General features: G+C 42.0%; 1 protein-coding gene across 1 annotated transcript in view; it reads right to left on the bottom strand.

Annotated features, from left to right (window-relative positions):
* LOC306923545 (protein phosphatase 1H-like) overlaps positions 1-18,518 on the bottom strand; it is a 104,227-nt gene extending 85,709 nt beyond the window's left edge. The window contains exon 1 of the mRNA XM_079501715.1: positions 17,776-18,518. Coding sequence (XP_079357841.1) covers positions 17,776-18,026 — 251 coding nt within the window. The 5' untranslated portion in view covers positions 18,027-18,518. The remainder of the gene's footprint in view (positions 1-17,775) is intronic.
* Between the last annotated feature and the right edge of the window lie 6,948 nt (positions 18,519-25,466).

The following is a 25,466-nucleotide window of genomic DNA, read 5'->3' as shown; positions in this document are numbered from 1 at the left end:
ACAAGCGCTCTCTCTCTCTCACACTCACACACACACACACACACACACACACACACACACACACACACACACACACACACACACACACACACACACACACACACACACACACACACGTGTCATTAGAAAGCCTACTTTCCTTAGTGGAAGCACTCTGAGCCCCCCACCACACGTATAAACGGTACTTTTTGGGCAGAAAGGGATTTTTTTCACCGGAGGAAAAATATTCTCTATGAGGCAATTCTCTGGGCAATATCGGTAGAAGGCGCAGTGGAGTAACAAAGTATTTTTTTTCCCGGTGGAAACAAAATCCCCTTTTGGCCAAAAAGTACCGTTTATACGTGTGGTGGGGGGCTCAGAGTGCTCCCACTAAGGAAAGTAGGCTTTCTAATGACACAACCCACCTTTGTTTTGGTAAGTAGCAAAAAACGTTATTTTTATTTACGCTAAAGACGAGAGGCTGGTCTGCATTCATGCGAGCGGCGGAAGTCGAGAGTCCAAAAGAACAGATCTGCAAGTTGTCGACACGCCATGAAACGGCGTGTCGACAGCTTGTATGTCTGTTATTTTGGGGGGTTTCCGGCCTGACGCACGTTACGCATTGGAAAAAGCCATGGGTTTGAGAGGCTGATTGATGTAAACCGTAAACTTACAGTATTAGAAATGCAATGACGATATAGCTGTAGCTCTGTTTTGGAACATTGCACGAATAAGATGAATGAAAAAGGTTAACTTTTCGAGACACTACTTGGACGTAACTCCATTGGTGTTACTTCAGTGAAAACTAAATGGAGATATACTTAATCAGACTCCTGTCCTGGAAATATAATGGAACCATGAGAAGGTTGGAACTTTGTTCAGCCAACGGAACATGAGTAGTACACAGTGCCTTTCCTCCTGAAACTGGCTGTGCATGGTGACTGTGAACAGCGGGGAATGTCGATGCAGTGGGCAATTGTCTTTGATTTGATTGATATTAAGATAAACGCAAAGAGCGGCGGAATCTAAATCAATTGATTGTATGTAGCTATATAAATTCATTTTAGGGGGCACTTTTCTTTCTTTTTTTTCCCAACGAGAATTCCCGGGAATTCCTGGGAAAAGGTTGTCAAATTCCCGGAATTTAAAATGAGCCAAATCCGGGAAAAAATTAAACCCTACTGTTGAAATGTACCCATTTTACACACTGTGAATACAATGTTCAATATTGATTGAATATTGTATTCACAGTTTGTAAATATGATGTGGATGTAACTCTGGACCCAGATACAGCAAGCCCCTGGCTCATCCTTTCTGACGATGGTTGTGGAAATGTAAGGAAGAATCTCCCACACAACACAGAGAGATGCTCATATTGTGTCTGTGTCTTATAGGAGAACAAAGCATTTCCTCAGGAAGGTTTTACTACGAAGTTCATGTTTGAGGGAAGACTGACTGGAATATGAGTGGCCAGAGAGTCCATCAACAGGAACACTTCACATTGAGTCTCAAGTCTTAGTATATCCATCTGATCAAAACCACGGAGAGCTCCCTAGATTAGGAGATACGAGGGATTCTTTCTGCAGCGGTAAACAGGGAAGTGAATGGGACCGCGGATGAACGAAGATCGAAGAGTATGGTGGCCTTGGAGGCCAACTCAAAAAGAAAATAAATTCAGAATATTTTTCTCTCGGTTGATATCAGTGAAAATGCCACGTCCTAGTAACCCGTCGGTTGGATTAGTTATGACGTTCCCACACGTCGTAGGGTCTAAATGGGTTCATTATGTTTGGTTGTGCTCGGGTGTCACTCTCTGAAAATGTCCGATCTGCACACTGCGACACATTGTGACCGTGAGCTTGTAGATCCGCTATTTTCACACTGTGACTTCAGTGCCATCACAAAAGATACATTTTTAGTCGACTAAATCAACTGTAGATTTAGTCTACTGCACTGCACTGCACTGCACCTGTTCTACATCTTTCACTGTTCCACTACTGAAGGCCCTAGCTGTAGCTGCCACACCAGAAGCATCAAACATAATACTCATTGTTTACAACAGCCGTAGACACACCAGAAGCATCAAGTGGGTGTGTATTGATAGAAGCTCATACAGATGTCAGTATCTAGCCGAAACAGCTCTCTAGACAGCTCATTGATCAAATAGAAATTTCCGATCTGCTTGTATTAAACGGCGTTAAACTCACCAACATTGCAGCTGTAGGGCAAGCTTGAATGATCCTATTTCAATCTGCAAAGCGTTTGTTTCAGAAAACAAGAAATTCTGTGCAGGTGATTATTTTTCTAAGTGTTCGAGGTTGGAAGCGCTTGTCAAATTCACTGAACTGAGCCCTGCGTGCCACCAGTTTTGAATTTGCACATAGCCTACTGCAGGAAGCAGCAGCACAACCAACACTTAAAAAGAGCTATCACGGCATGATATTTATTAGCAGAAAGTTGCTCATAACATGTCTACGGTGGATTTTATGAAACAAACGCTTTGCAGATTGAAAGAGGATAATGCAAGCTTGCCCTACTGCTGCAATGTTGGTGAGTTTAACGTTATATAGGCCTAATACAAGCAGATCGGAAATTTGATTTTGATCAATGGGCTGTCAATGGAGGGTATTGCAACTCTAGATTCAACCCATTATAGTATCATGGACATTAACTAGAGCTTGTAGTTTTCGGCCTCCATTAGCATTTACAGCAGAGCATGTTTAGCAGATCGCATTTCTAGTATTACTTTATATAGTATGTATATAGTATTAAAACATTTACACTACATAACCATCCGAACCAAAACCATTGACAATAAACCAAAACCATATATATACAGTATATGACTCTTAACCCTTAGACAGATTACTACTGGAAAACACGTGGAGTTTTGCATTAGTTCTGTCTGACTTGTACGTGATTTTCCGTAGTTCTCTTTTTTTATTAATACCAATAAATTAATTCGGTCCGCACCTCTGTATAGAGTATCGAGCATAAATATCAACTACATTTCCCAGAATTCCCGTGTCACGTGACACACGTGTATGCTTTCCTATTGGAAACTGACGCCCAGCCCCCAGTGAACAGGGGGGTTGGTTGACTCCTCCGAGGTGGGCACTGGAGGAAGAGTTTTTCAGCCAGGTTTGCAGTCGCCGCAAAAAAAACAATCTGAAAAATGATCCATCCGTGTCCAGTGGCATTCTCCAGTCCCAGACCGTTGGCCGGACTGCAACATCCACCCTCGCGGATTACACGTGTGCAATGTTTTTTCTTCTCCCCACCGGAGTTACCACCAAGGCTGATGCCTTCGCTAAAAGGTAATTTTATTGTATTCGAAAATGCCCTAATATGACATGTCTAGTAAGACGATCCCTATATTTGGCCCGAGCCGACCTAGTGCTGATATCAGATAGATGTGGTAGAACCATATATGGATAGATCTAACTGGTTTAGTCATCGTGACAGGCATAGTCGGAGAATATATAACAAGGGTCGGTACTATAGGTGATCGACGTAGCTAACAAAAACATCTGATCAAATGAATGTATTGTACTGTGTCTTTGTGGGCCGAATCGTGGCATCGTTGCATACAAATAGATGTTTGTATAATTAGTATCACGATAAAATAATATGGCGACGTTAGAATGACACCACCAATGAGTGATCGTGCGTAATGTAGCTGCCCAGCGTATATCCAGCACCATCGCGTCACCACATTCCACTGGCTGTTGGCTAGTAGTAGTTGCTAACAAACGCTGCACAAATGGTACTGGCTATTGGCCGGGCCACAAGCCCGGGCAATAGCCAGTACCAATGTTGCTGGATGATTGCGACGCAATGGTGCTGGATATACCCTGGGCAGCTAGCTACATTACCAGCGATCACTCATTGGTGTTTCATTCTAACGTCGCCATATTATTTTATCGTGATACCACTTATACAAGCATCTATTTGTATTTTTCATGCCACGACTCGGCCCACAAAGACACTGCACAATAAAATCATTTGATCGCCAGCAGCCGGGTAAAACGCCATGTAATAGTAGCGTGCACTGACTACAGCTAAAATGTTTATTTATTTTTATATATTTAGAACTGGCATCAGATGAGGAGGAGGAGGAGGATGAAGAGTCAAGACTGCGATGGCGTTCTCCGACACTGAACCGGATTCATTCATTCATTCATTTCAGGGGGGGGCAGTTTTTGGGTGTTTTTTTTTATTTAGCCTACTCACACATAACCTGACTCCGCCAGATGGGGCAGCAGAGAGTACACTGGGTTCCCCCCTCCTGCTCCCATCTGGGAACTCTCAGGCAGACTTGATGCCCGGCCACAAAACGGCCTGGCCAATCAGCAGCAGCTAGAAGCTGCTGCTAGAAGTTGCTCACAAAACGGACTGGCCAATCAGCAGCAGCTAGAAGCTAGAAGCTGCTGCTAGAAGTTGCTAGAAGCTGCTGCTGATTGGCCAGGCCGTTTTGTGGCCGGGCATCAAGTCTGCCTGAGAGTTCCCAGATGGGAGCAGGAGGGGGGAACACAGTGTACTGACTCTCTGGCGGAGTCAGGTTAACTCACACACACACACACACCGTCAAGGACTGGGTTTGGGGACATTTGGGAGGAGTAGCTCTGATCCATAGCTCTAAATGCGCATTTAGAGCTATGGATCAGAGCTAGGGGAGGAGTAACTGTTTTGTATGTAGGCCTATTTATTTTCTGTAATATTTATCATTTTATTATGTTAGTAGTCGTAAAAAATAAAAGACGCTTTTACAATGAGTTAGACCTGTCATGACTATTTTGTTCACTATTGTGAGGTTTATTGTATATGACTAAGCAAGTTTCAACTGTGATTTAAGGTGGCCTTACACTAGCCGATAATCGGGCATTTTTGACGCTCGGGGGGTGCCCGACTCAATCGGGCACCCCCCGCGCGCGATCGGGATCGGCCCGATCGACATCAAGAATGTTTGATATTTGCTCGGCCCCCGCTCCGATTATCCTGTAGTGTGTGGTGCTGTCAGATTTCAAATGCCCGATTATCGGCTAGTGTAAGGCCACCTTTACTCTGTAACGGTAGATGGTAATAACTCAATTTCTTTTTTATAATACAGTATACATTCAAGTCTATATTTTGATACATATCATGGGCACCAAGTCATATCAAAACAATGTCCTTGGATGTGTTTTTTATCAAAACTGTGTTTCTTCATAACAGGTTTTTGAGATACATGCATGAATAGACAAGGTACTGGTAAGACTATGTAAACATGGTATATATCAAAATGTGCGTTAGAATGTCTAATTTTACCCCAAAAAAGAATTGAGTTTATATGATGTTCCAATTTCAGAGCTATGGGGACTTTTAGCTGGATAGGTCAGATTGATCATGACTGACCATGCTATTTATAGATGGCAAAATATCTACAGTGGTACATGTGAGAAACTTTTTATTTTATTTTAATTGAACTAGACAACTCACCCTTTAAAATGAGATATTGCATGGCTATGTACGCCCAGCAGAAAAAAGGTTATTTAGAAAATAAAACTTCAACCGGGCATAACTTTTTTTGGTTGTCCTAGAAACAGAAAACAGTGTAAATGCAGGCTCTTTTAAATGGCTTCCAACACAAGAACTAAACATTTTATCAACTCAGTTAATTTTTCTCCTGGAAGCAGACAAGTCAAGCTTTCTCTTTCTCGTTGTCACACATTCACAACAGAGAATTTTCAATAAATCATTCAAAAACGCCATTCTGCCATAGAGAAGTCTACAAACTATATAGAAATCCTTGAAACTCTCAAAGAGTTAAGGTCTCTCACTTCATCTATGATAAGAACAGTGTATGAGAGCTTAGGGACAGCTGGGTAAATAAAAAGCCATGTTGGAGCATCGATTAAACAATTTAGAGCCAAGGCTGGAGGAATTATTATTACAGTAAAATCCATGACGTATCAGATGACGGCCTCATAACAGCCAGGAGAGGACAAGACAAGGGCCTTCATGTGAAATTGAATAGTATACAAACACAAACTCATCAAATTAAACGAGTTTAGGGACTTTTTATTTTTGTGTGCATTCTAATACAATTCTGTAATCAGGAACTCCCCGTGAATTTAACCTGTGAACCCAGGATACTAATCTCTCAAGGCACCACAAAATATTTGACTAGGGCTGCATTTCTTTCTTGTTTGTCAATGTTTTGCCTCATTTTGGGAGCTGTGCGTTCATAAAGTGCTTGCTTCATGGAAACAACATGAACAAGTTAGCTTTTCATAAGACCGCACTAAATGCTGCTTCACACAATATGGCCATTTAAAAGGTATAGGGCACCTGACCAAATAACTAAGGGACAACTTCAGATAGACTACAGTTCATATCTAGTAGACAATGATATCAGTTGCTTTTAAAAAATATGTATTTATATGGAAATGAATTAACCCCAGAACACTGCAACATACATTTTGTCACACCATCAGTAAACATGGGTATATTTTACCCAATGTCAAATATGCCATAAAAACTATTTTTCATCAAAATATATTGAAGTACAGCAATACATGGCACGACAATACACAAAATACCCAGCCGATTTGCTCAGACACACATGACGTAAATTCACCATTACATTGTCAATGGCATTTTTAATGTTTGTTTGTTCAGACAACACAAACATTAAACACTATAGCTGTTTATAGGAGGGCCTAGCGCCTTAGAGTATATATTAATAGAGACGGCACCGGATTTCTCCTCCCATCCACTTGCATTAAGTTGCTCAAAAGCGCATGAGGCGATTTCAAAGGCCAAATCGTGAACGCGCTGGCCGCTGACTATCATTGCACGCATTCACGTATGAAACGCAGCGTTCACGTGTCATCATGAACGTGCGCAACGATAGTCAACGGACCAGAATTGGCCCAGCGGCCAGCACTGCAATACCAAATTCGGCCACTATGTCCATTTCACCTCAGGGTTTCCTCCGGGTGCCGTTTCTATTTTTATATATTTTAAGGCCATCGCCCCTCAAAAACAGGGATGTGGGCAGGGAAACGAACCTACCTTCTATGATGTCACACTGAGCATCATGAAGGTACTGAAAGACCCGCCCACCTCAGAGATCAGCAACGTTATGAAAATGACAAAAAATATAATTGTCTGGGTGAAAATCACCCGTGTTTAGTGTTCTAGGGTTAAAAGTACAAATGTTCTTCATAAACAGCTGAAAAGGCAGCTCGCTGTCTGGTATCACGAGTAGAGGAAGTTAGTTGATAGTTACATAGTACAGTTGGGTGCCACCGATATTGTCCCTTATCATTTGACCCATTTAGGCCTGACCTCAACACTTTAAAAAATCCTTCTAAATCCTCCAGTTTTCTGAAATAAATATTTTCACGATTTTTCAAAAATAGCAGACCTACAAGCTCGTAGCGCGCCACTCGGTGGCGCGCTATGAGCTTGTAGATCTGCTATTTTTCAATAGCTAAATTATAACATAATGTTTAAAACACCAAAAGGGGTTCCCGCCCAAAATGGGTTAACTGTCCTTTTGCGCAGATCACGCAAACCTCAGCAAAAAGAAAAGGACAATATCGATGGCCTCCAACTGTACATGTTGTTGACCATACTTGGTATAATGTTGTCAAGCCTCACATTCAAAGCTATTCTCTCCAGGCTCAGTGCCAAATTAAAAGAGAGAGAAAATAACTTTATGAATACGGTATATGGCAGCCGCTGATAGATTACTTGCCCAGGGATCTATCTACTGTGATTTATAAAGGAAGTGATTCATTGGATTGGAGAGCCCCAGCTGTACTCTTGCAATTTGCCTTCTGATGTGCCCATGTGTGTTGTGTATATATGTGTATATTTGTATTTATATTTTTTCCCCTAATGAATAACTGACTGTATTGTGTATGTGCTGCTCGCCATTTTCTTTTGTTTGTTTGTTTTGTTTTGTGTCTGTGCTTTTTGTTTTTCTTGTCTGTTTTATTGAATTGTGCTTATAATTTATACCTTTCTAGTTTGTCTCACTTTATCTATACATTTGATTCATCTTTATGTCAAAACATAAAAATGCAATAAATACTTTTGCTGTTTATTTTTTTGTTTTGTTTATTTTTTATCCTGAAAAGTAACGGCTTTGGACATACAGTTGGAGGCCATCGATATTGTCCTCTTCTTTTTGCTGAGGTTTGCGTGATCTGCGCAAAAGGACAGTTAACCCATTTTGGGCGGGAACCCCTTTTGGTGTTGTTATAATTTAGCTATTGAAAAATAGCAGATCTACAAGCTCATAGCGCGCCACCGAGTGGCGCGCTACGAGCTTGTAGGTCTGCTATTTTTGAAAAATCGTGAAAATATGTATTTCCGAAAACTGGAGGATTTAGAAGGATTTTTTAAAATGTTGAGGTCAGTCCTAAATGGGTCAAATGATAAGGGACAATATCGGTGGCACCCAACTGTAATGGTTTCCATTTGACAATGCTGTGGATTGAAGCCTCTCTACTGTTGACTGTTTGACTTTAACCCATTTTGGGCGGGAGCCGGGAACCCGTTTTGGTGTTTAATTTGGAGGAACGTGTTATACTTTAGCTAATGAAAAATAGCAGATCTACAAGCTCGTGTAGGTCTGCTATTTTTGAAAAATCGTGAAAATGTGGCACAAATCTTTGAATATAATATTATTTCAGAGTGAACGTTTTTAACTCGTATATCTTTGCTACTGGGGGAGTCGTCCCTGGAACAACATATTTTCAGATTGGGGTCTGCGGCCAAATATATAATTCTGGGGGTCCTTGACATGAAAAAGGTTGAGTACCACTGACATAGAAACATAGGATTTTCAGAAAGCTTTTAGGATTTAGAAGATTTTTTTTAAGAATCGTCCTCAGGTCTACATAAATGGGTTAAACTAAATATATATTGGTGATATCCTTGTATTTGTTCTTAGGGAGCATTACCAGGGTGGACTTCTTCCACTCTTGAACTCACTTAATGTATTCACAGTATTGACTGGATGTTTTCTGAATGTTTGGCGATTTAGATGTTCAAATGCCCATTTCACAAAACGTGTCGTAGAACCTGTCTTATTGTTATGACAATGCCTAATTATTATGACATATAGGTACTAGGTGTTTTTCCACATCATCTGCATTTTGTCCAGATTTAAGTTTTATCTGAAGCCCTGCTGTGCCGTCGTCACAACAGCTGGCTGATTTCTGACAAGACACAAATTCTTTATATGTCTCTAAGCTTTAGGCTGATGTGATGGTCTGTATTATAATGTCCTGAAAAAGCCAAAGTGCAGTAACTTACTATAGTGCGGCCCGATTCTTGCTCAAATGTGAATCTCGATTTTTGGAAAATATATATTGGCTTTAGGCTGTAGTTGCTGAACATTACTAACTACTATTAACTCTATAATTGCAGCTAGCTGTTAGCATAAAACCCAGTTCCAGGTGCCACCATACGCGTTCACTTTAAAAGTCGGAGTCCGATTTATGGAGGTTTGAAAATCCTCCTTTCAACTGCTTTACACCGTGATTATATTTTCAATCCCATAGCTGGAGCGGTGGGGCGTTGCCATAGGAACCGGACCAATGTTAAACGCTGTTGTGGGACTCAACCATTATATAGACGGAGTATACGTCGGGGTCCGTATATATACGTGAAGTGCTTCAGACTTAAACTTCTCTCTCCTTGTAGCAAAAACATTAAGAGTAACTAAAATGAATTGGACGAAACAACTAGTGCTGCACGATTCTTGCTCAAATTTAGAAATGAGATCGCATATACGTGTCTGAATCTAGATCGCAGTCTTTTTTTTGATGAATTGTGCAGCACTACTTTAAAGTGTTTCAACTGGTTAACTAATTCTATATCTGCCTTAACCCATTTAGGCCTGACGTCAACATTTAAAAAATGTGTTAAATATTTCATGTCAAGGACCCCAAAATGATATGTAATATGCCGCCGACCCCCATATATCTATGTTGTTCCAGGAACCCCCCAGAAGCAAAGTTTTGAGTTAAAAACATTCGCTCTGAAAGAATATATTCAAAGATATCCACCACATTTTCACGATTTCACGAAAATAGCAGACCTACAAGCTCGTAGCGCGGCACTCGGTGCCGTGCTATGAGCTTGTAGATCTGCTATTTTTCAATAGCTAAAGTAGAACATAATGCTATAAAACACCAAAAGGGGTTCCCGCCCAAAATGGGTTAATTCATGCTAGCGGACCAGGATATATATGGCTGCCAGTCATGCAGATATCTCTTGGTCATTATTTTGTTGTCGTGTTTTTGTCACTTATAGGCTTTTCTTATTCTTGTAAGAATATCATTTAGATAGCATGCTATTTAATTAAACCAAGGGCAGTATAGTGCTCCCCCTCCCTCTCTTGCAAGTCAAATATTAAATGAGCAAATAAAATCAAGCCGTTCTTTTTTCCACCTCTCTAATACTAGTGGCAGCGGTGGCCGAACGGATTGCGGAGCGGTCTTGATACCGGAAGGTCGCCAGTTCGAATCAGCGGTCCGACACGTTAAAATTACCACCGCTGAAGTGCCCTTGAACAAGGCATTGAACCACTACGATGAAATGTTCTATGAGCAGGGCCTGGCTGGAAACAAGTTCTTGAGCTTAGCCCAGATACCCTGGGTAAATATAGTAATCATTTCATTTCATACCAGTCAGTAGAATGGTGGTGGTGGGCCACAGAGTTGCTCTCCATTCCATGCATGCATTTCATTACATTACGTAACACGTCACACTAAGCTTATATTAGGAGGATGGGACTGTCTGCCACAGCTGTGAACACAACAAGCCCACGCTGTGAGAGCGACACCGCAAGAAGGATTAGATTATAGGACTCCAGAACACCAGCAGCAAGTAATAACCACTGCAGTGCTCACACCAGGTGTTGATTTGGACAGAAATTGATTTAGTTTCAGTCATAGTCTTTTGAATAAGATTTAGTTTAGTTTTAGTCATATTTTAGACTGACTTCCTATGACGAAAGGAATATAAATTCCTAAATCCTATATAATAAATATCATATAGGATTTAGTCAACTAAATCTACAGTTAATTTTGTGTACATTGTTTTTTTGGGGGGTTTTTGATAGCATCGTAATGCCTGATTTTAGACTTGGTTGGATGCTGAAAATAACAGATCTACAAGCTCACAACACGCAACGTTGTGAGCTTGTAGATTTGCTATTCTCAGAGTGCAACACCCGCGCGCAACCAACCATAAAATGACTTGTCTTCTACTTATACTGGATCTCTTCTCCACTAGTCCCGGCCCTCCCTAACATTTTAGTCTAATTTTTTTTATCTGTTGACAAAATTGTCAATATATTTGGCCTTAGTTTAAGTCATCATAGCTTAGTTTAATTTAGTTTTCGTCAGTGAAAAAAGGTAGTCCACAAACATTTTTTTGTCATAGTTTTAGTCGACACAATCAACACTGGCCTCACACTATGCAGACTAGGACTATTAGGTTTTAAAGGACGACTTTGGACTAAATAACATACAGGCTCAATTTCCTACTTATGTTATATTATCCCAAATGACTTGCCATGGTCAAGTGGGGTCCGTGGGTGGCCGCGAGGGTCCGCGGGTGGCCACAGGGGTCCACGTATTTTCGCCTCCCTGACTTGTCTTGACTTATTGACCGTTTCGGACGCGGGAAGGCTCGCCGGAACCGGGCCGGCCAACTGGGCACGGCGCGTTCCTGGGGGTCTGGATGTTCCGGTGACCCCCCCCCCCGGGGACCCCCACATTTCTAATTTTTGAGTGGTGTAAACCACTCCTACAACTGGCTTTTGTGTGCAGAAAAAAATGACCATGGTTGCTATGTTCAAAATAATTTCTGACGTAATTAAATCACACCCGGGTGAACTGGATGACCGTAGCAACCGTGGTCATTTTCTCTGCACAAAAAAAGCCAGTTGTGAAATCACATCCGGGTGTGATTTCATTACGTCAGATCAGAGCTGATCAGGCTATATAATACCTTATTACGTCAGACCACAGCTGATCATTCTATATAAAACCTTACACCACTCAGTTCACACGGGTGTGATTTTTTACATACAATACAGTACAGAGCACAGTACAGTATAGTAACTATAGCAATACATGTGTAGTTGCACCGCTCACTTCACACAGCTGTGATGTTTTCATCAGTCTGTTATTACAGTAAGCATCCATATGCCTTGGTTGTCCCACACGAGCTGCCACAGTCTGCTAAACAGATATGTGGTCATGTGTTTTGCCAAGACCCAGAGATTACAATTTATACAATTTAGGCATTTACGGTAGCGGACGCTCTTAATCCAGAGCGATTGACAGTAAGCAAGAACACCACATTACATGGTAATATCAAATACATAGAAATAATCATCAAGGATCATAAGCAAGCCAAGTAAGAACCTTACAGTAGATTCATTAGAATATCTGTACAATGGGGTTTGCAGAAGTCATAAGGTTCTTAGGTCCTTCTGGAAATGTTTCATTTTTCCTTTCGTGGTTTTCAAACTATAAGTATACAGTGCTATGTCTACATAAAATGTGTATCTAAATTACAAGTTTAGACTTTGCAAATGCCTGTAAGATCATCGAGGCGAGGCTAGGGCAAGTACAGTGACTTTGATTGGCAGTAGTGCTGAATGCACACCCCAAAACTAGGGCCGGGACTTTAACGCGTTAATTGAGATTAATTAACTACATAAAAATTAACGCGTTAAAAAAATTAACGCATTTAATCGCACCTTTTTTTTCACGGTGGAACGTTTCTCACTGTGCGCATTTCTAGTACTGAATAGGCTCATTAGGCTGCTGCACTCCTTGCAGGCGGAGGAGCAGCCCCCTCGCAGCAGCAGCAGTGTTCACTCTACACTACAGCTCCGTCAGACAACAACAACACCCAAACGAATCGAATGAAGAAGCCACTTATATCGCTTTTGCTCCGTGGATGGGACATTTAGATTCGTAGACACAGAGACATTTAGCTATCGGATGGACGCGTGGATAGCAGCATGGTTGTGTGCAATGTCAGAGGGAAAGGATCCATAAGCCATATGACCAACGATAGCTTCCATGCTAGCTGCTTGAAATGAAATGAAATGAAATGAAATGAAATGAAATGAAATCTATATTTACCCAGGGTATCTGGGCTAAGCTCAAGAACTTGTTTCCAGCTAGGCCCTGCTCATAGAACACATTTCATCGTAGTGGTTGATGCCTTGTTCAAGGGCATTTCAGCGGTGGTAATTTTAACGTGTCGGACGGCTGGTTCGAACTGGGAACCTTCCGGTATCTAGACCGCGCCGCTATCCGTTCGGCCACCGCTGCCACGGCTGCTTCAGCTTAGCATGTCTCGCAGAGAGAGTAGAGGCTTGCAGAAGCTCGCGGATATTTCGCCACAGCACGAAGCTGTCAAGCTGTCCTCGATGCGAAACATACTGAAGCAGCAAGTGTGAAAGTCCGTGGTCAGGCAATGGTCTGCCCCAACCCCATGTGAAATGCACTCCCCAGCTAGTTCATTCCACCGTTTTTATTTTATTCCTTTGTCTAAGTGTTTCTCCCCTAATAAAGTTTTCTCATGCCCCACCATGTAAAGCACATTTGAGTATTCATAGACACTTTTTTATAGGCACTTGCTGCACTTGTTTATCTGTTGAAAAAAAGTTGTATTGCTTAAAGGGGAATACCACTCATTTTCAAGGAGTGGAAAACTGGAAATAATAAAGTCACCCCATTTTGTGTTGCCTAGAACTGGAGGTCTGACAAAAAACAGTAACAATATGAAGTACAGCTTTGTGATGTCACTGAGATGTACTTGTTACTGTTACAGATTTTTTTTTCAGACCTCCAGTTCTAGGCAACACAGATTGGGGTGACTTTTTTTTATTATTTCCACACAACAGCTCTAAGGTATATAAATGACAGTAAAATGTTGAAAATGAGTGGTATCCTGTAGTCACTATTCATAGATTCACTGGGATACCAAAAAACATTTGAAAAAAAAGGTTTATCACTGTTCTCTGGTTGAATATTGATATGCGATTAAAATGCGATTAATCGAGATTAATTAATCACAAAGCTTCTAATTAATTAGATTAAAATTTTGAATCGAGTCCCAGCTCTACCCAAAACATTTGCGAGACTTGTGCCGGCTCGTGTGGGACAACCCAGGCATGGAGGATGTGTATGTCTAATGACAACTAATAACACATTCATGGAAAATAAATCACGCACTTTTGACCGCAACAAATAAATGTGAAAGCAATATGCTTTATGGAATCCACTCTATGCTATCAGAACTGCCAGGGAAACTAGACGACAAATGCAAAACAGACCCCATGACCAGTCATTTGGGATCAATATAAGTAGGAAAATGAGCCTATGGTATATGTTATTTAGTCTGGAGTTGTCCTTTAACCCAAAAATCTTCTAAACCCTCCAGTTTTCTGAAATAAATATTTTCACGATTTTTCAAGAATAGCAGACCTACAAGCTCATGAGCTTGTAGATCTGCTATTTTTCAATAGCTAAATTATAACATGTTTAAAACACCAAAAGGGGTTCCCGCCCAAAATGGGTTAACCTGTTATTACATATTATCAATAGCCTAGTTTGTTTTTGATATTCAAAATAACAAACATTTGGCATATCTAGTTAAGACACCAGGTTCTCAGCGTTATGGGTCCATCGACCTGCACCAACCAAGCCGGGTCCATTTGGTTTCACTCTCCCAAGAGTTAAATTAAGGCTGGTGATTCTACAGTGTGTACAATGAGGATCCCACTGTGTACTTGCATTGCGGAACATGCATACTCAATTAATTATGTTTGTGTTGTCCTTTTAACATTGGTAGCATCATTGTATAATCGCACCACTGTAGGCTGTGCTATTTCGCAAACTGTTAAAGTATTCAATTGATTATTCCGTAATCAATCAAAAAATAAAAACCTATAAGGTATATCAAATTGGGGGGTCCCTCAGGGAGACCAGATGTCCCCCTTTGCGTGGGACAGTGCCTTCGTTTCCAAGACATGCAGGCGTCCCACAAATTGAGACCCTGTCGTTGTGACTGGCATGCCTAATAGTCCCCTATTAGTTGTCTTTCTGTAGTAAGCATCTTAATAAGCCCCTCAAAGTCTTATATAACTCCCTGTGCACTAGGTTTGTAATGTATTGAGACGTCCATTATGATACCCACCACTGCCTCATGTACAAATCACTCAATTGGCTGCAGTCTAAAGCAAGACGGCAACTACACTGGTATATCTCTTCATTTATAAATGCATTTGTGCCCTGCTTACTTGAAGCAGTACCTGCCTCAGTCTACCTCGACATATCCACTAAGACATCTACAATACCCGTACTTTAAAATCCCCCAAAATCTCCAGTGTGGTTGGGCGGAGGTCTTTCTGCTACAAAGCCCCATTTGATTGGAACAATCTTAGTTAATTAGTCTAGTAGCCAAAAAGTGAACCCGGACATGTTGAGTACACCAAGGTTTTATGTTATAAATGTTGAGTATGGGTCCCCAGCATGTAGAAACTGCCGGATGCTAACTTGCATATGTTGAGCAATTTTCATAATTGGCAAAATATGTGACCATACTATTAACAACATATAGAAGGCAAAATATTCAAATTTTCATCATGCTTTATCTAGCATGTGATGTGTCAAACTAGGGGGTTTTCATGATGCTGAATCCATTCCAAGCATTAGTTTTGCAAAAAAAAAACACTCATTGGGCTTAAAACAGCCATGCCCACTTGCCCAAATGTGCTGACATCATCACATTTGTGATGACGGCATTGGCCGTTTTTAGCCCAACGAGTATTTTTTTGCAAAACTAATGTTTTGTTTAACTCTATGGGCTGGCTACTAGACTATATCAACTATATCGATAAGATCCATCTCATCATTCAGTATAGTTTCAGGACCTCCTTATATTCACATCTAGACTTTGCTCTGGTCCATAGCTCTAATGCGTTTCATTTAGAGCTATGTTACTCTCAACTTCCGCCGCTCGCATGAATGCAGACCAGCCTCTCTCTAGCGTAAATAAAAAGAACATTTTTGCTACTCACCAAAACAAAGGCGGGTTGTGTCATCAGAAAGCCTACTTTTTGGCCAGAAAGGGATTTTTTTTCACCGGAGGAAAAATATTCTCTATGAGGCAATTCTCTGGGCAATATCGGTAGAAGGCGCAGTGGAGTAACTAAAAGTATAATTTTTTTTCGGTGGAAACAAAATCCCCCTTTGGCCAAAAAAGTACAGTTTATATGTGTGGTGGGGGGCTCAGAGTGCTCCCACTAAGGAAAGTAGGCTTTCTAATGACACAACCCGCCTTTGTTTTGGTGAGTAGCAAAAACGTTCTTTTTATTTACGCTAAAGAGGAGAGGCTGGTCTGCATTCATGCGAGCGGCGGAAGTTGAGAGTAACATAGCTCTAAATGCAACGCATTAGAGCTATGGACCAGAGCTAATCTAGACTCAACTTGTCTATGCTTCTAATCTGACGGTAATCAATAATGACACTGATGTATTTGCACCGTATCTCCATTGTGTGACAGCTGATGATGTGGTGGTTGGTGGGGTATAGGTGGAAGAGGGCGAGCAAGCTATTCGTGTATATATGTATGTATTTGTATATCCGTTTGTATCTGTGTACTATATGTTTTGTGTATTTTGTACAGTATGCTTTTTTTGTATTTTGTCTGTTTATGGGTCCCTCTTGAAAATGAGATGCTGCGTCTCAAGGGGCCGTCCCTTCAATAGAAATCACACCTGTGTGAACTGAGTGGTGTAATAAGGTCTTATATAGACTGATCAGCTGTGGTCTGACGTAATGTCTGACGTAATGAAATCACACCCGTGTGAACTGAGTGGTGTAATAAGGTCTTATATAGACTGATCAGCTGTGGTCTGACGTAATGGCTGACGTAATGAAATCACACCCGTGTGAACTGGGTGACCATAGCAACCATGCTCATTTTTTTTGGTACGGACAGACACGTAAACTAACAAAGCCAGTTGTAGGAGTGGTTTACACCACTCAAAAATCTGAAAAAATCTGAAATCTAAAAAGCTCTCAATTCGTGCAAGGTGTTTTTAAGCCTGTTAAAATAACATGAGAAATATCCCTATATGCTACAGGTCGGCCATACCACCCATGACCAAAATGAGCATTTTAAAACAAAATGTGAGGCGCCAGAATGATATAGGCAATATCAGGCTGTCCTATATGGTGGAATATGACATCATTCAGTATGACTAAACATTAACCCCATCCTGTCCCACACAAGCGATAGCCTAACACTACTTCTTCTGTCCCTCAAATGAACGGGATGTTTGTGTCCCAAATAATGTTTGTGTTTGGGATCTGGTCACCCTATATAGGCCTATAGGTCCTTGAAATTAAAAAGGTTGATGATGATGATGATGATGATGATGATGATGATGATGATGATAATAATCAGGTAACATTACCGTAATAAGCAGGTAGTGTATACAATTTACGTGTATGAAGACCATATATTTCAACCTGTTTGACATCCTTCATACAAATCAAGTAGGCGCACAATGCATAGATAGATGCTGGTGTTGTTTATGATGGAGTGGTCCAGACAGACAGACAGACAGACAGCTAATGCTGTCTGTGTTGGATGGGTGGATGGATGGATGGATGGATGTATAGGCGGATGAATGGATGAATCATCATCATCCATCATTGATGATCATAATAAACATGGCAAAAAAAACTAAAAACTCACTCGGCGTAGCCGGTGCTCCACGGCAGCCTCCGGGTCTCCTTCAGGATGAGGATGGGTCGCGCGACGTGGTCCGCGGAGCACTCGATCTCGTCCGGCGACAGACCCAGGAAGTCCGGCCGGGTGTAGGGGAACTTGAGCGGCAGGTCCGAGCCGATGTGGCCGTCTCCCCCGCCGGGGCCCCCGGGGCCGCCCCCACCGGCCATCATGCCGCCCATGAAGCTGGCCACGGCCGATTTCACCCGCGTCAGCATGGTGGTGGTGGTGGGTGGTGGTGGTCCAGGTTCTGGTGCTGTTGGTGGTGGTCCGTCCTGCCGTTTATAGCTGCCTCCCTGCCGCAGCGTGTGTGAGAGTGAGAGTCCCCGTCCTCCACCACCTCCTCTTCTTCTTCTTCTTCTTCAGCCTCCTCCTCCTCCTTCTCCTTCTCCTCCACCCGATGAAGGAGAAGGTGCTCCTCCGTGAACCGTGATGGTGATGATGTTCGTCGTTTTGCGGTGCGGAGGAGGAGGACGAGGAGGAGGAGAGCGGCGTCTGCTGCTGCTGCTGCGTTCGTCTTCTTCTTCTTCTTCTTCTTCTGCTTGACGAAAGACAACAACACTATCGCTGCTGCCGTAATTCATTCAGTTATAGTTCCTCCGTCCTGCTGGGGATACATAACATAGAACTCTATGGATGGAACTGGAAGAAGAAATGCGGAAACAAATGTCAACACGGAGCTGAGTCATGTGACGACTGAACCGGTTGGTTGGTCCGGTTGGTTGGTGTGTGTGTGTGTGTGTGTGTGTGTGTGTGCGTGCGTGCGTGTGTGTGAGAGCAGCTTATTTGTGGACTATACCCTATATACTCTATGGTAGGACGGTGTGGCGCCGAAAAGCCGATCTTGACTGAGTGAATGACGACTCACTCACTCACACACACACACACACACACACACACACACACACACACCCCTATACTATATAGTTAGTATAGTGCTGTTGCGAGGTGCTGACTGACTGTCGGGTCAAAGTGCGTTGATCCTGCAGGGAAAGATGAGTCGAGCCTACACACTGTATTCTGGGCAAAGTGCACGGACCGTATAGGCCTACCACAAACACGGTATTTTCTTTTCAGAGCGCTTATCATCTTGCACTGAAGGTGTGTGTGTGTGTGTGTGTGTGTGTGTGTGTGTGTGTGTGTCTGTCTCGTGGGCGCGTGTGTGTGCGCGCGCACGCGAGTGAGACGGGGAGAGATTCATTAATTTCATCATGAGATAAAAAAACTATCTCAACACAGGATGAATATAGCCTATTACAAACTAGGAAGTGCGCCTACAAAGTTGTGTACACAGATCAAGAGATTAGCTGTAGCCTATACGCAGAAGGACGGACGGAGTGCAAATCATACCCTATGCCCATGCCGTCGGCCTGGGGTTGGTGGAGTCTGAGACAATAATAACCATATTAGGTATTGCAGGTAAAGTGAGCAGGTGTTATGAGTGTTCATGCCGGGGCCTTGTTTTGGTTTAGTCGACTGTATAAATGGAACCAAAGGGGAGTTGATTGAACTGGATGAATGCAGGTCGCGTGCAGGCATTGGGCACCTCAAAACTCCAGCGACCTCGGAAGAGTGGGCAGTTTGGGCACCTTCTAATACTGGGCAGCAAAACAGAGTGGGCACCCGAGAAGATTAATGGCTGTATTGTGGATCAATGGATGATTGAATGAATACATGGGAACCTTCAACTTCATGGAGATAGAAAAACACATTCCGAAATAAAATAAAATCACACCCGTGTGAACTGAGTGGTGTAAGGTCTTATATAGACTGATCAGCTGTGGTCTGACGTAATGTCTGACGTAATGAAATCACACCCGTGTGAACTGGGTGACCATAGCAACATGCTCATTTTTTGGTACGAACAGACAGACAGACAAACAGACAGATACGTAAACTAACAAAGCCAGTTGTAGGAGTGGTTTACACCACTCAACAAAGCCAGTTGTAGGAGTGGTTTACACCACTTAAAAATAAAAAGCCCTGATAGTCTACTTTAGAAAAGGGTCATATACAGTTAAACCTGACAAGTGTAGTCTAACCAAATGTACCCTTGAGAGACCAAGTGAAATATGATATCGTCTGGAAACCTCCAAAATAGGGACGGAAATTACGGATATTGATTAACGAATACCTGCTCGCCCCAATTCCAATTCGCCCCAAACCACAAAGAACGGTCGCCCCCGACCGTCTGGTGCGGTCGCCCCGACCGTCCGGTGTGGTCACCCCAAAGCCTGGGGAAGTCGCCCTAAAATCTCCGGCAAAGTCGCCCCAAAATGTCCGGACAAGTCGCCCCGTAAAACCGTTTTTACCTCTACTTTGAGATTTTTACCTGTACTTTGAGATTTTTCCTGTACGTTTAAACAGAGAGAGAGAGAGATTTTTACCTGTAGGCCTACTTTATTTTTACCTGTACTTTGAGATTTTTCTTGTAGCCAACTTTGAGAGAGAGAGAGAGAGAGAGAGAGAGAGAGAGAGAGAGAGAGAGAGCAGATCGAGAGAGAGAGATTTTTACCTGTACTTTTTGGGGCTAGACAGAGAGGAGGAGGTAAAGTTGTTGGTCACCTGATGCATGGGTAATGAATGGCTCATCCACCTGTTGGTGGCGCTGTAACAGGCCAATGTGAAAAGGGTGGGATATATTCCTCAGCCTAGTAGGAAAGTCTGCGAAATATTTCACGTTAATTGCACGCTGCGTTCATGATTTGAGTCATTTTCAAAAATCCACCTGTTGGTGGCGCTGTAACAGGCCAATGTGAAAAGGGTGGGATATATTCCTCAGCCTAGTAGGAAAGTCTGTGAAATATTTCACGGTGGGATATATTCCTCAGCCTAGTAGGAAAGTCTGAAATATTTCACGTAAATTGCAGTGGTCCTTAGGTTTAGGTTTATTTAGGTTTATTTATTTAGCACATAGTATAAAAAATAGAATATTTTATATAATAATACATATCGAAGAACAAAAATACAATGCAAGGAAAGGAAGAAGCCAGCTGGCTTATTTGGAATCCTTTCCTGTATGGAAGAGGTCATTGATTAAACAGATTAAAAGTTAATTAAGAACAATACAAAAGTCTACCTTGAGGGGGTCCAGTTGGACCCCAGCTAAATCTAAATAGCAGAATAGAGAATGCAATAGATATATGGAAATGGTACTACAACAACAACATGCATTTGTTGGGGGTAATTTCAACAACAATGGAGGGAGATGCATGGCTATCCAGAATGGAATTTCAACAACAATTGAGGGGGATGAGTCATTACCCATGCATCAGGTGACCAACAACAACAACAACAACAACAAACTGTTCTAATATGAGAAATAAGGTCAAATAAACATGGAGTGCAATGGCTAAACTGGTTCTAAATGTTGTAATATGAGAAATAAACATGGGGCGAGATATCCACACTTCTGGGCGAGATATCCACGCTTTGGGGCGAGATATCCACGCTTTGTGGGCGAGCTATCCACGGCTTTGGGGTGACCGTTCTTCACTTTTCGGAATTCCGGCGCGACTGTTCTTCACTTTTCGCGGGGGAAGTTGGAAAAGGGGCGACCGTACCTGTTACCTGATTTACCGGTTAGTTGATTATTTATTTTTTTAATCTGAGAATCTTCATTTCCCTCAATAATGTCTAACATAAAACTCTACATTCGCATAAAACCGCTGCAGAATTTTCAATTAATTGTAAACTGTTTAATTGAAGAATTTCTTAACAGCAACTCATCGATTAACGATTGATTGTTAACATCCCTACAGTTCAAACTGTTATACATTTCAGAATGAAAATTCTAAAATGGCAAATGCGTGTGGAGCTTGCAGATCTGCTACTTTGGATGCTTTTGTGTAAGCTGTAGTAGGCTATGATCAAGTAGTATAGGGCCTTAATTTACTAAAAGCACAAAAAAAAGTTAGAGATAGGATGTTTCTGCCCAACCATAACGATAAGATATAATGTGAACAATGAGCATTATATGATGCACTAAGACTAAGGGCTCCATTTTCGTCACCGCTAAACCCCTTATCCCTAAACTTCTTTGCCTTTTTTTTTTTTTTTACTATTTACTACATTGACACGTTGTGAGCTTGTAGACTGGCCATTTTAACTACCGGTATTCAAAAATGTTTTGGCCAGTCTACAAGCTCACAACGTGTCAATGTAGATTGAACTATTAAAAAAAAAAAATCAAAATAGTAAAAAAAAAGGCAAAGAAGTTGTTTAGCGGTGACGCAAATGGAGCCCTAAATGCCTGTATACTCCAGTTTCCAGTGATGAGGTGACCACCAAAAAGGTGGTCACCTTTCGATGGTCACATCATCACCTGAACCTGGATGAATAGGCCTTGAGTCAGACATGCTCCGTGAAAAGCCTCACCCTGCTGCTTATTATAAACAACAGTGTCTCCATTTCAAACATGCAGCCACAGCATTAAAGCCCAACTCCAAACACAGGGCAGATGCCAAATTGGCATCTATGTCCGATCAATAATTAATCAAAGTGCTCCATTGTCCTAATTACAGAGCAGTCAGTAATGCTGGTGAGCTTCTCTTCTTACACGGAAAGTGCTGCCCCCTCAAGGATGTCATCACCTGGTTTGCGGAACTAATTTCTCTATGGAGAATAACATTGGGTAATCTTTAAAAAATCATATAAGAATTGTGGTCCAAAAATGAACAAACTGTCTCTGTCTCTGCAATATTGTCAGGGAGGTGTCTCTGTATCGTTTATGACAGTCAAGTCACTCATATTTGATACAGTCTATTTCCAGCGGAAATTTAACTAATTTGGCGTTTTCTCGCAGTCAGTTGATTCTTCATATCCATGAGTGAAACCACTGTGATGATTTGTTTATTTTTCAAACACAGTTTAGGTGATCTAAGATCACCTCATATAAGAACCTAAAATATGGGGATTATAAAAAATACACAAACCTGTGGAATAGTGCCCTCTAGTGATATTGATGTCAGACTTTGGTGCTCTATTCTAGGTATTAAAATGTAAGCAAGATGACCCAGGAAGGCAGAGATGATAGCTCCACACATTCATGCATAAAGTGAGTGGCAAAATGAGTTTAACAAATAAAGTGCCCTTTATCCTGAAAAATAAAAGGTCAGCAAAACTGCTGGTCATGCTGGAAATTTGAGTACTGTGTATTGAATGACCTAACACCACCTTTAGAGAAACTCAATACCCAAAGCATATACCCATGCACTAAGTTCTGGACTTGGTAAAGTATGCTAATTATGCTCATTATTATAGTTATTAACTAATGACACAATGAAAAGTGAAATTAAAAACCTTAATGCTGAATTATTCAAAACTAGACCGGTGCCTGGCTGTAGAGTATACCGACTCTGTAACGAAGTTGGAAATCCATGCCCCACCCGGCTCTGCAATACCCATTGTACCTGTGTCAGAGTACCTGTTCCACACATCTGTCTGTGTCCCTTTTATGCCCATATGTGGAGTTCTGTGTCAGGCATGCCCATACGGTATATGGATTGTTGTTATGTCAGAACAGGCAGCTCCATATTTGGACCATGGACAGGGGCCCTGTCCAGAGCCCGGGCAGAGGCCTTTTGTGGCGGTTCTGGACAACCGTGGGTCCGACCGACTCGACACCGGGCACTGCACTACCTGTGGGGGTGTGGGACGCATGTCGAATTTGAAGGCGGGTGGGGCGAACGGTTCTCGAGTTACGTGGATTACAGACGTACTCACGTACCTACAGACGGACGTACAGACGGACGTACAGACAGACGTAGGTGCATTTATAGATAGATTATGCCTGGTACTGTAGCTAGGCCTACCACTGTTATTTGTTTTGAGGGGCCCTAGACAGCTTTTGTCCCCACACGTCTCAATATTTGCGTTTGACAATAAAAGGAAAAATTAGGTCAAATGTCCCATCAAATATGACGTAAATTTGTGGCAACACAAACATCAAATGCCATTGACAATGAAGGGAAGATTTAGACGAATGTAGACGAGCAAACCGGCTAACCAACCAATCATATAAATTCAGTTGTTCATTAGATGATGTATAAGAGCGCCCTTCACACGGGTGTGATTTTTTACAAAACAAATATCACTTACTGTACTTTTAATAATTGTCCCGTTGTCCTGTTCATGAACACATAATTACTGCTGACATACTGTACACTAACGAGAATTGATTGATGTGTTGAATGCAACAATAGCAAATTTAATTCTTAGCTTTGGTCCATCAACGCTGTAGGGATCTGTTGTTGTTTACCCTGCCAGCTTTTCCGCCTCTGCCTGTCTGCCTGCGTATAGTGGTTGCTACACCGTGAGATGGAAACAAATACAAATGGACTGTTTGGCCCCCACTCAGGATTCTACATTGTTGTAATAATAATAATAATACAACTTTATTTGTATAGCACCTTTCATGACATGAAATGCAGCTCAAAGTGCTATACAGAGCAATGGAGAAAGAAAGAAAACAAAAGAAAGGCATAAACATTACAAAATAATAGCAGGTTGTAGGTTCACTGATCACTGCATTCCCCTCAAATTGTAATGTTGTTATGGGCTGGCTGTTTTTCTGTCGTGTTTCTGTTTTTTCCCCCTTTTCCCTATATGGTCTGGCAAGGGCGTGTGACTGACTTCCTGGGCTGTGACGTGCTGTATCTACCTCCTGTGGAACTGCACACCTTGGGGTCATCACCTCATCAAGCCCAGCTGATAAAAACCCTGGCTCGAGTCCTTGCCAGTTTGTCAGTTGCCGATCAGTAAAGTTACTGTGCCTCTGAGCTCTACGTTTTTTGCTTGCAATCAACATTATTCTAATTCCTCGTCTCCTTGTGCCCCCAGTGTTCTACGCCGCCTGCCTGTCTGCCTGCCTGCCAACCAGCTCAACATAGCCCAACACAGCACCACGCCTATTTTTGTTTTTTTCACCTGTTTTGTGAATAAATACCTGAGTTTGTATTCATCTGGTTCTGAGTTCTGCTTTTGGGTCCTATCATACTAAACCCTAACAGAACAAACTGGCCACTATGGACTCAGCTGACTCAGAACCAGATTTACGAAAAATTCTTGAGAACCAAGGAAGACTATTGGGACAACACCAACAAGCTTTGCAAGAACTTTCTAACAGCAATCAACTCATGATAAATCAGATTGGCCAATTATCCGCTGGCATGAACCTGTTAACCTCTCAACTCAATCCTGCAGAACCTCCAGCTCCGCTTCCGCCCAACCCACAGCAACCTGCTGACAGAGATTCATATGCTACGGACCCAGAGCCATTCTCCGGGGATGTGGATAAGTGTCGTGGTTTTTTTCTCCAATGCTCCATGGTGTTTAAGCAAAGACCACATACCTTTCCTACGGATCAATCTAAGGTACATTATGTAATGGGGCTATTGAGAGGAAGGGCGTTGGCTTGGGCAGAGGCAGCTAATTCTAGTCAACCTTTGACTATGCTCACGTTCAATGATTTTGTGTCAAAAATGAAGGGAGTTTTTGATCATCCGGATCACAGTGGTGATGCTGCTAAACGTCTGCTATATATTCATCAAGGTTCCAAGAGTGTGGCAGACTTCTCTGTGGATTTCCGAATCCTAGCTGCTGATGCGGGGTGGTGTGACCAGTCTCTTCGTGGGGTTTTTATTAATGCTCTCAGTGAA

Source organism: Electrona antarctica (genome assembly GCF_951216825.1).
Source record: "Electrona antarctica genome assembly, chromosome: 5".
In the NCBI taxonomy this organism is placed as follows: domain Eukaryota; kingdom Metazoa; phylum Chordata; class Actinopteri; order Myctophiformes; family Myctophidae; genus Electrona; species Electrona antarctica.
This window is presented reverse-complemented; position numbering and strand designations above follow the sequence as displayed.